We start from the raw sequence: 11,503 nt of genomic DNA, 5'->3' as shown, positions 1-11,503 counted from the left end.
TTCTCAAAATTGCGAATTAACGGGAGATACGAAAATGACAAAGTGATGAAAACGATAATTCATCTCCCAACAGATACAATCTCATTTGTTATCAAGGAACTTCATACAAAATTATACAACTCAAATCCTGCTGTTTTTCCCGAAAATTCAAGGGATGTTGACTTTGTCTTAAAAGTGCGAGGACTCAATGAGTTCTTGATACCCGAGTTTATTTCTATATTACTTTTATTAATATCTGTATAGTACATTAATTATCATTACTTATTTATATAATGTATTATAATTTTATCAAATATATATTATATTAAATATTACTATAATTGAATATATTATCTATAGTTACGGAATAACAAAGAGAAAGAGTGATGGAGGGGAATATGTACTCAGTGACTTTGATTATGTCCGGCGATGTGTTCACGAGAATTTACCAATCGACTTAGTGCTATATGACAGAAATAAATTACATGAACGGTTGTGGAAAGCCGACCAAATAGGTTTAATGGGACATTTGAACACATTTATAGGAAGTGAGGTGAAGGCGCTCTCGGACAAGACGCGGTACTTGTCCCAGCGGGACTTAAAGACTCCGATGTGTGTAGAGATCACGCAACTTGACAATTTCAAATACACCAAAGCGACCGACAAAATGAATTTCAGTGTGAATTTCAAGTGTTTCATAACGGGTTCGTTATACTATGGAGTTAATCTATTAGCGAAAGAGGAAGTCTCTCCGATATTTGAAATAGAGAATGGCCGTATCAAGTTTAACTCTCCGTTAGTATTGACCTTTAACATCTTAATCTCTTCCATCCCACGAGAAACAAAAATTGTTCTTTCCGTGTATTACACTGATCTAAGTGCCACCGGTGTTCCTCCAGAACTTTCAAAACGACAAGAGTGTCTTGCGACGATTAACAGCAAATTGATCGATTACAACGGCTTTTTCATACGCACGAAATTCAGGTGTGGGATGTGGGAGAGGGTAGAGCCAAACCCTATTAACATGTGTTGTGAGAATACATCAAATGAAGCGTGTTCAATCCAATTCAAATTAATCGAGTTTAATAAGCCAGTCATTATGGACACATTCACAGCTACGGACGACGAAATGAAGACTCAAATGGCCTCCGAAATCAAATTAAAAGCTGAGGATGTCATTATCTATAAAAAAGCCGTGGAAGCAGACCCAATGGCAGAGTTAACTACAGAAGAGATCAGAATGCTCTGGACATATCGAGCTATGGTGATGAAAACTAAACCACGCGCACTCTCGAGAGTTGTGCGAGCCGTCGATTTCTCGGATCAAGAAGAAGTACTTGAGTTACATAGACTTCTTCAAAAGTGGCCTCTTATAGAGCCGTCCCACGCGTTGGAGTTACTTGACTTCCATTATCCCGATGAGGAGGTGAGGATCTATGCGTTGAAATGCATCGACGCTATGAAAGACTACGAATTAGTTGATTTCTTACCCCAACTGATTCAAGCATTGAAATTTGAATTGCACCACTTGAGCACTCTTGCAGACTTCTTACTCCGCCGTGCACTACGAAATAAGAACGTCATCGGTCACCAATTCTTCTGGTTCTTAAAAGCTGAAGTGCACGACCCACGAGTCACTGAAAGGTATGGAACGTTACTTGAAGCATTTCTGAATGGGATAGAAGGGTACAGAAGTGAACTTTACAATGAAGTCCATTTACAGAACCAATTGGTGACTCTTGCGAATCAGGTGAAGGCCATTTCGACGAAAGAAGACCAGAAAGCACACTTGAAGAGTTCTTTGAATAAATATAATTACCCAAATGAAATGTCTTTGCCACTCGACTCAAGACTGAGAGTCAAGAGGACGGTACCAAATACCGGAAACGTATTCTCATCGAAGAAAAAACCATTGATGCTCGTCTGGGAGAATCTCGACCCACTTGGGAAGAACATACTCGTCATCCAGAAGGTCGGGGACGACTTGAGACAAGACGTGTTAACACTTCAAATGCTTCGACTGATGAATAACATCTGGAAGTCTGCGGGACTTGACTTGAGGATGCTGCCGTATCAATGCATGGCGACGGGGAATGAAATGGGGATGTTGGAACTTGTCGAAGACTCCGAGACGTATGGCGCGATTATCGCGAAAGAAGAGGGGACGTTCCGAGTGTTCAAAGACGACGTTTTAACGAAGTGGATGAAAGAGCAGTGCAATCGCCCGGAGTCTAAAGTCACATTTGACCAAGCTGTTGAGAATTTTGTGTATTCATGTGCCGGGTATTGTGTTGCGACATACATCTTAGGTATAGGAGATCGACACAGCGATAATGTGATGATTAGAAGAGATGGCCGATTCTTTCATATTGACTTTGGACACTTCTTAGGGAACTTCAAATCGAAGTTTGGAGTCAAGCGAGAGCGCACACCATTCAAATTCACCCCACACTTCGCTCACGTGATGGGCGGGAAAGGGTCAAAGATGTTCAAAAAGTTTGAGGAATTGTGTATAAGTGCTTTTACGTGTATAAGAAAGCAAGGGTCACTCTTTATATACTTGTTCAGGCTGATGCTTGCAACTGGAATACCCGAGTTACAGAAGGAAAAGGATATAGAGTACATGAGAGACACATTCATGTTCGACAAAAAGGAAGACGAGGCGGGCGAGGAATTCAGACAGCTCATATACAAGTGCTTAGATGCAAAGTCGCAGACTTTCAATGATCTTGTTCACGACTACGTCCATTACAAATAAGATATATTCAATTAATGTGTTTCATCATCTTTCTGTTTTTGACTCTCTTATTCAATTCACTTCTTATATCAGGACCAAATCAAGTAAGATTTTATAGTAATGTTCGAAAATAAAAAACACTAAAACCCTCAAATGATAACTTAGAGTTTCTTTCCGGCTTCGACCTTCTCAGCTTGTTGCTTGATGAAGTCCTTCTTCATGGCGCCGAGTCTGGCCTTCTTTTCAGCAGTAGTCTGGAATCTAGAGTGACCGTATTTGGATGAAGTATCGATGAACTTGAGTGAAATCTCTTCTTGAGCAATTCTGGTGGTGGATGGATTGCAAGCCTTTCTCAAGGTAATAACTCTCTTTCTGATACCAGCGCAAGTACCCTTGATCATCAAGAAGTCGTTCTTGACAATACCGTAGTGTGGGAAACCACCCATTGGGGTGATGTCCTTCTCAGTGAAATCGAACTCAGTGTTAGCGTTTCTAAGAGCACCGGCACCGATTCTGTAGATCTTCTTGTTGACTTCGGTTCTCTTGAAGAAACCCATCTGACCAGCACGAGCAACAGTCCATCCGACTCTCGCTGGATGCCATGCGCCGACACAAGCGACTTTACGGAGACCTCTGTGCGTCTTTCTTGGCAAGTGTCTAACACCGAATCTCTTGATGACACCGTTGAAACCGTGACCCTTAGTGACAGCAACAATATCAATTGGTTCGTCCTTTCCGAAGATGGAGTCGACGCTAATTTGTTTCTCGAGGAGTCCAGTAGCGAAGTCGATCTTATCAGCAATAGATCCACCGTTGACTTGGATTTCCATAACTTCAGCCTTCTTTTGCTTCAATGGGACAAGGGCCATTTGGGTGTGAGCAATGATTCTAATGAAATCGGCGTTGTTCTTCATCATTTTAATGATTCTTTCTCTCTTGGCCTTCACTTTAACGTCATTGTAAGTCTCGGTGTGGACGGCAAATTGTCTTCTGTTGCTCTTCTTCCAGTTCTTTGAGTATCTTCTCTTGAATTCGTCGCTGATGTGTTCAGCAAAGACAACGGACATTTGTCTCAAACCCTTGACGGTCTTTCTATATCCAACAAATCCAACACAGACCATTGGTGGTGTTTCAATGATGGTGACTGGCTCCAAAATTCCGTCCTTTGGGAGCTTAGTGTTGGTTCTCTTAACCTCACGAATAACATGGGTCATACCAGCCTTGAATCCGAGGAATCCGGTCAAATGAGGCTTGTCGGTCGTCTTGTCCTTCGGGAACGCTGAGGTAGCGGCTCTTAAACGATGAACTCTCTTTCTTGGGTGGAATGCGAGAGATCCGTGTCTTGGGGCTTCAAACTTTCTGTGCGACATCTGCGACCAACTGTTTCTTTAGTTCTTTATAAGGGTTCTTATGTTCTAGGTATCTATATTATTAATTATATTTACTATTCATTTTTACTAGATGCTTGTTATGAGAAAGGGTTTGATATGGTTTGGCAATTTTCAAAAACTTTTTAAAAACATTTTAATAATAAACTATAATAACATTTTAAATAACATTTATTTAATTCAGAGAAAACACAAAAACTAATAACACTCTAAAATTCTAACACTTCGAAGCCTTCTTCGTCTCCAGTTGTTTTCATCTCTCTGATATCTTCTTCAAGAGTCACTCCTAACTTTGTTTTTGCAACATCTCTGATGACTTCTAAATTGTTGTCGCGAACAAGAAAGCTCCAGATACAATTGCCAAAGGCAAGTTGACTTAACCCAACCATTTTAATATCTTTTGTTCTCACCGAATAATCTGTGATATCGAAATCCCCATCTTCGTGGGCCTTTTGGACATGATGCGGGTCCAGTAACAAGAGTACCCCTCCACTGTGTCCAACAACATAAATTGCTCGTGTCTCGACTCCACAAACAACACCACTAACAAATGGATAGTCCAAACAACATTGTGTGCGTTCATTGAGTGGTGCCAATACCATTAGAATAGTATTTGGTTCGACGTGTTTGGGAAAGGTTTGCACAAACATCACATGACACGGCCTTTCGTCCCATTGCTCCATTAAAACACTTTGTGTCATTACACTAAGAACAACTGATATCAAGAAACAAACGAAATCGCCGTGGCACAAGTCGATGGAGAAAGGTAGTTAGTCCCTTTCTGATTGTTCTTCCTGACCACTTCCAAGTCGAACATTTTGTGTATTGAAAGCACTGCCTCTTTTCTGGGAGTGTCTTCTATGAGTTGGACGTACTCTCTTCTGACGTCCATTGGATGCACTAAAAATCCTTTCTTCATTTTGGTCTGCGAATCTTTGTCAAAGCCCGGGTCGGGTTCTTGGATCCGAATCAAAGAGTTCAAAAAGAGCATTTGGACAGAGCGAATCGTACATCCCCAGCCCGCGTCGGTTGTTAAACTACAATGTGGTAAATGGTACGTAAACCCGTTTCGATAAGTCACTTTAAATAAGGTCGAGAGGTGTTTGGCTATTTGAGACCCATCAGTGGGGTATTCCACATACTTCACACCTTGTATTGTATATTCAAAGTTGAAAGCAAACGGTTCAAATTTGCTTTTAATAACACTATTGTAAAAATGAGAAGAAAGGTTGTACGAACACGCGTTCACATAACTTGCAAAAGATTTTTGTTTCTTCTTTTGTGGAGTGGATGTCGACATTGAAAAGTGGTGTGTTAAACTTTTTAGTTTATTGTAAATCTGTCATTTCAATTTCGTTTGTCTTTGGTATAACTTTTATATGGTTTATTATAGTTTAATTATAGTTCATATTTACAAGATTGTTTGTAAACATAATTAAAAAAATTTTTTCTCATGAACACCAGTAAAAAAACGATAATTATTGTTTAATTTGATTATAATTCTTTTTAATTATTTATAATAACAATGATAAAAATAATAATAAAAAATAAAATTAAATGAAAGAAAAAAGTTTGAGTTATTTATTCAATTATGATTTGTTGAATTATTTGAAATTTTTAAACAGTAAAATTTTTTTATTAAAATATTTTATTTTAAATATATTAAAATAAGATAAGTTAATAGGTTATATTGTTAATTATTTTTTAATATTAAATAATTATAATTATTAGTTTTACATGTTTGGAATTATTTTGAAAATAATTTTTTTTTTTTAATAAAATAAAAAAAAAAAATAATATTTTCCATAATTTACTTGTTACAATATAATTCTATTATATCCTTAATTTATAATATAATTTAAATATTACAATAATATATTTAGTATTATAAAATAGTCTTGAAATATGCCAAATGAACATAAACAAAAAAAATTCACTATTTTTGTACTTAAATTAACTTAATTTTTGATACTTTTCTGTGTTTGTTTATAAAATCAAAACATTGTACTATTGTAAACCGAACATTCAAATGAATTGAAACATCTATATACTTATGAATATGTTGGTAATTATTCGTCTTTCAATAAATATGTGTATGGATTTAACATATCAATTATATAATAATTGAAATTCATTTTCTTGAAAGAATGTCAAAAAATAACAGTAATGATAAAGAGCACCGACTTTCAAAAATAATTATTCTTTTTTAATCCGAGTTAAATTAAATAATAAAAACAAATTGTTCTGAAATGTTTTATTTTTATTGAAAGGGGTGTTTGTTTATAAGCGAATTATTAAAAACAGAAAATGTTAATAAATGATGAAAAGTAATATTAAAAAACAATTAAAATACATATAACAATAAATGTAAAATTTAAAACATGTCACTTGATTATTAAAAAGATTAAGAGTGTTTATCCTCAGTTTTAAAGTATTACAATGAGTATTTTAGAATGTTCGAAATAAATGAATTGTTTTTCAGAGCAATCTAGCGTTTTGCTTGTTTTTATTACCAATTAAACTGTTTAAATTAAAAACAAACTTCTAAATTATATTTTAATTCCCAAATTTCAATACTACTCACTGTTTTATTTATAGATGACATATCATAAACATAATATAAATTACAACTCAAACCATATTCAAACTACTTACTATATAAAATGTTTTTTTTTTCTATTTTTATGACTTTTTTTAAAAAACTTGACAATTGTTAAAATTTGTTTAAAGCAAAATTACTGTAAAGTCTCCCCAAAAATAAAAAAATGAACGTAAAAGTGTATACGTATTAACGGTCATACAAATTATTTACAATTAAATAATTAAGCAACTAAAAATATTTTAAACTCAAACCTATTTATCTCTGAAAATTAAACAGCAACAATGAACACCCAACCACATATGGACAACTTTATTCAAAAAGTGCAAATATACGCGGACACACCTCTTAATTCACAGTTTTGGCAGGAGTCATGGACTTCAAAGATGAAAGTGAACTCAGGTTATATTACTTTGGACAATTCCTTCAGTTTTGTAGATGCAGAAGACCAGTTTGTTTCCACTATGTTTTTCAAATAGTTTTACTGGTTTTCGAAATAAAACCGACTCTATTTGTTACATTTAAAAATTGTGTAATTAATAACAACATAATAAAGAAATAGATTGTATGTAGTTAAGTCTTGTGGTGTCATTGAAACGCAAATGGATTTATTAAACATCTTTGCGACCACTCCGTTGTATTACAGATGCAATCCGTTTGTCACCAAATACAACCTATTTCAAAAAACATCGACAGACGCATGTTTTGAAACTGAAATGAATATTCTAGGTATTAACAAAGTCGCTGTATGTGGGAAGCGGAGCACTTACAAATTCAACAACAAAATTTATTACTTAGTTCATAGTACAACAGATGAACGCTCGAATATCGTACCATTCAGAGACTCGCAATTTCTATATCAGTGTTTCATCTTCGAACAAGTGTCTTCCACACACGTCAAAGTGACTGTACTGTCAAAGATAAACCCGGTTCCTTGGTGTCATTCAACTAACGTCAAACTTGGGCTTCGAAGACAGACAACGATGGACAGTCGAATATTCAAAACCCTTGTTGACCTTCCAAAGATTGACATAGAGAATGTACCGTATTATGTTGAAATAGAGCGGCAAGGCTTTGAAGCGATGATCCAACGAAAGAAAGTTGGCACTGTTATAATACAGACGGAGGATTATACCATAACTGAGTTGTCGAGGTTTAAAGGTGAAATTAACATGTTCTGTTCGGGCAATTTCAGAAAGAAGACGTCCCTTCATTTGAACACAGAAACCCTAATTCGGGTTGTTTTCCAAAATCGGTGTAGAATTATAGAAAGCAACGACGACTGCTTTGTCGTTTTAAAAGGCCCTTCAAAAGACTACAATGCAGCGGAAGACAAGCTCGAGTTCTCTGCGTTTTATTACTCTGATGAATGTGTGTTATACCATTTTAAATCAACAGAACGTGTTATAGAGAATCAAGAGAAGGTGGCGTACTTCTTTTTTAATAAAGCATACATCATGTTGTTGAAGGACACGGACGGATATTGGAACGTCCAGATGGAAGTTGACTTCTCAGAGAAGACCACTGGGCTGTCTGTAGAAGTGATCAGAACGTTTTTGAAGAACATGAAGGACAACATCGGAGCGACTAACGTCGACACAATTAGAAGACTTCCCACGTTGAAATTTGCTGTTGGTGGAAATGTCCCACAAACGACGGGACATGCTTTTTTCGTTAAGATGCAGAGGACAACACTGTCGAATATCTGCTCAATGCTATCGAAAAAGGACGTCAAAAGTCTGCGCGCGACGTGCAAGCAACTTTGGTCACTGATACACAACCTGTGTTCTACGGAAGAAAGTGACGAGAATTGTACATTAAACGAAGAATCACCTTCGGGGACTGAAGAAGACAAACAAGTTCAAAACACTACTAAACCAGTGACGGAGAAGTCGGTTATTCTTTTTAAAGAAACACATCAATACTTCACTGAGTTGAATACTTACAAATTCAACTTCCATGTTTCTTTTAATACAAAACAAGACGAGGAAAAGAGTCAAATGCGGATCATCGAAATCGAAGCACACAACAATGTAGTCCGTTCGGTTGGATTGGACAAAGACGGAACACAATTGGTCAGTGGGTCTGCTGATAGAAAGGTTAAAGTGTTCAATTTGACAACAGACCCAATAACAGGACGCGGACTGTTAGGACCCAATAGCTCTATTATATACTCTTCATTTCTTTCCAATTCGATATGTATTGGATACCGGTGTGGGACTATAAAATACTACGTCGAGGACTTGGTCCAGCCAGTCATCTTCGATTCGGTCATCGGGAGGTTGGAAGGATTCACTCCCATAGACAAATACAATTACTTTGGGTGGAGAGACTCCGTGCAAATAGTCGACTATAACAACTTCAAGCAGACAGTCAAATACAATTACAGAGGCCACACAAAAAAGATTACTGCGTGTTCCAGATTTAATGAGAATGTATATTTGAGCGGAAGTTCAGATAGAGCGTTGCACTTGTGGGATATCAGATGTGGAAAGGGAAAGTTCGCAGAGATGAAGCCCCATAAAAGCGGGGTCATTGGACTCGACACGTTCGACGACAACAAGTTTGGAAGCTTTGGGTGTGAGAAAATACTGTGTTTGTGGGATATTAGAATGCTCAAATTGCCAACAATAACTTTCGATAATCGAGTCGAAGTACTTACACATGAAGGAAACGTTATTGCGTGTGGGTGTGGTGACGGGAAGATTCGGTTCTATTTACTCGACTTGATGCAGTTTGCAGATGATGTTCAGTGTAATACCGGGTCATCGTTTAGTACCATCGACTACAAGAACCAGACTGTCGCTTGTGGTGCTAAGAATGGAAGGGTGTATGTTGCTAAGAGTTCTTTATCTTTTTAGACTTCAATTATGTAATCAAGAATATTGTTTTTGTTTGGTTCTAAAAAGTGGACTCTATCTATTTATAAAGCATAAAAAAGGTATAAAACTAAATGAATAAAACACAGAAAAAAACAAGGAAGACGAAGAGTCTGGAACATCGACTTCTCGAGTTGTAAACTATTGACTCGACGCATTTGCCCGTGGTCGTGCACTCAAAACCAGTCCGACATTTCCCACATGTTGGAATACACCCATTGAGCCACTTCCCAACACCATCATCTATAGTTGCATCCCTCACAGTGCAAATGACATTTTCACAGTTGAGAGTGTCATATGAACACGACTGTTGATGGTCTTCTCGTTTTATTAATAGCGCCGAAGTAACTTTTAACTCACTATTTTCACTTGTAATGAAATCGAGTGCAATGACATTGCCCAAGTAACTACATGTTTTGTTGAAGTACATTTTCATTGAAATGTTATACTGATTGTCATTCACTTTTGTGTTTATCACATCGATTGGCATACCAACGCATTTAATGATACTGTCAAAGTACTCTTGTGAACTATTTCCAACACCCACATAGTTTTCTTGATATTCCCATTTCTTGTCAGATGACGCTGTAAAAGAAAAAAGGGTGTACTGCTCAAAAAAGTTTATTGGAGTTTGTGCAACAAACACAATTTTAGTGAAATCGTCGTGACTCTGAAACCTGAGGTAATTTTCTGTTTCGAGAACTTCAGTTTTGTTCTCCTCGTAATACATTTTACCACTTTTGTCCGAAGAACGGAACATCCACTTGAAATAGTCGTTGGTCTCTCTTTCTGCTCCAGTTGAGTAGATATTCCAATTTGGGTCATATTGGCAATCCTCAAGTTTTGACACGTCGTACTTTGTTGTTGAAGTGATCAGATTGTTCTTTGTCAAGTTGACATTTAAAAAGTGTATCACATCATTTGTGAATGTTATTGCACTAACTTTTATGTTGATGTCAAAGTGTGGAATAGTAAAATACGGATCCAATCCTAAGATATATTGGACGTTGTTTATTATCAAGAATTCAGTGACCTCATGCATATTAAGTACTTGAACTTTTGAATGTGTTTCGTTGTTATCGACTACATAAAGTGATGGATTTGGTAAATTGTTACATTGACTCTGTCTAATTGCAATTTCACAGTACTCATCGTTATAATTGTCAGATGTTGTAGCTACTATGTCGTACAAATCATGGTTGACTATCACCATATTGATTAACATGAAATTTGTCTCAACAATTTCATTCACCTTTCTGGATCGAAAAGTTCCGGCAGTTGTGCACTGGACTTGGATGTTACTTGGCCCGACAAGGTCTAAACATTCACCACAACGACTCATCTTTTTAGTCCCCTTTTTCATTGGTATAATAGAGTCATGTACGTAACACTCGTTTTTAACAGCAAGTCCTCTTACTTTGTCTTCGGCGTTTTCTACATGATCGTAACAACTATCAACCGTCTCAAGATCAAGGGCCATTCTCTTCAAGTCCATCTTTTGTTTATTGACTAAAACAAGACGTCTCTTAAAGTTAATGAATGTTTTTGTATCGACAAAATTTAAGTATTTTGGTGTTTTGGATGAATCAAATGTTTTAAAATGAATAAATAAGAACAAACGACACACATCCCATCACCAAAGACTTGGGATAACAATAGGAGGACAACGCAAATTGTATAAGATGTACACACCATGGTTCAATTTGAAGAATTAAGTTCTCTGACTTCGACTGGTTGCATTGTTCAATAAGCAAAAAAAACAAAATTTTTATTCATTTTTATTTCATCAAATAGAGTTTTTATTCATAACTCTCAAACAAAAGTAAAACAAGACAATTTTCAGTTATTAACCTTTGTAATAATGTAAGTATGAATCGGGAAATTCATTAAATAAATATTCGCTTGTTTTAGGACAATAGTG

The 11,503-nt window shown here is 36.4% G+C and overlaps 5 protein-coding genes across 5 annotated transcripts; 2 read left to right on the top strand and 3 right to left on the bottom strand.

Annotated features, from left to right (window-relative positions):
* Positions 1-45: 45 nt before the first annotated feature.
* On the top strand, positions 46-2,737 carry EIN_133870 (phosphatidylinositol 3-kinase, putative; the record flags this gene model as incomplete). Its single annotated transcript, XM_004185181.1, has 2 exons — positions 46-206; positions 358-2,737. 2 exons carry the CDS (start codon positions 46-48, stop codon positions 2,735-2,737), a joined length of 2,541 nt encoding a protein of 846 aa, XP_004185229.1.
* A 140-nt stretch (positions 2,738-2,877) lies between these two features.
* On the bottom strand, positions 2,878-4,086 carry EIN_133860 (60S ribosomal protein L3, putative; the record flags this gene model as incomplete). Its single annotated transcript, XM_004185180.1, has 1 exon — positions 2,878-4,086. The coding sequence occupies one exon, from the start codon at positions 4,084-4,086 to the stop codon at positions 2,878-2,880; it is 1,209 nt and encodes a 402-aa protein (XP_004185228.1).
* Positions 4,087-4,313: 227 nt separating this feature from the next.
* On the bottom strand, positions 4,314-5,404 carry EIN_133850 (hypothetical protein; the record flags this gene model as incomplete). Its single annotated transcript, XM_004185179.1, has 2 exons — positions 4,314-4,794; positions 4,839-5,404. 2 exons carry the CDS (start codon positions 5,402-5,404, stop codon positions 4,314-4,316), a joined length of 1,047 nt encoding a protein of 348 aa, XP_004185227.1.
* Positions 5,405-7,419: 2,015 nt separating this feature from the next.
* On the top strand, positions 7,420-9,564 carry EIN_133840 (hypothetical protein; the record flags this gene model as incomplete). The annotated part of the gene is made up of 1 exon (XM_004185178.1): positions 7,420-9,564. The coding sequence occupies one exon, from the start codon at positions 7,420-7,422 to the stop codon at positions 9,562-9,564; it is 2,145 nt and encodes a 714-aa protein (XP_004185226.1).
* Positions 9,565-9,652: 88 nt separating this feature from the next.
* On the bottom strand, positions 9,653-11,077 carry EIN_133830 (hypothetical protein; the record flags this gene model as incomplete). The annotated part of the gene is made up of 1 exon (XM_004185177.1): positions 9,653-11,077. The coding sequence occupies one exon, from the start codon at positions 11,075-11,077 to the stop codon at positions 9,653-9,655; it is 1,425 nt and encodes a 474-aa protein (XP_004185225.1).
* Between the last annotated feature and the right edge of the window lie 426 nt (positions 11,078-11,503).

This window comes from Entamoeba invadens, assembly GCF_000330505.1.
Source record: "Entamoeba invadens IP1 unplaced genomic scaffold scaff_1105074726609, whole genome shotgun sequence".
NCBI classification, from domain to species: Eukaryota; Evosea; order Mastigamoebida; family Endamoebidae; genus Entamoeba; species Entamoeba invadens.
The sequence above is the reverse complement of the archived record's forward strand: the minus strand, read 5'-3'. Positions and strand labels throughout refer to the sequence as shown.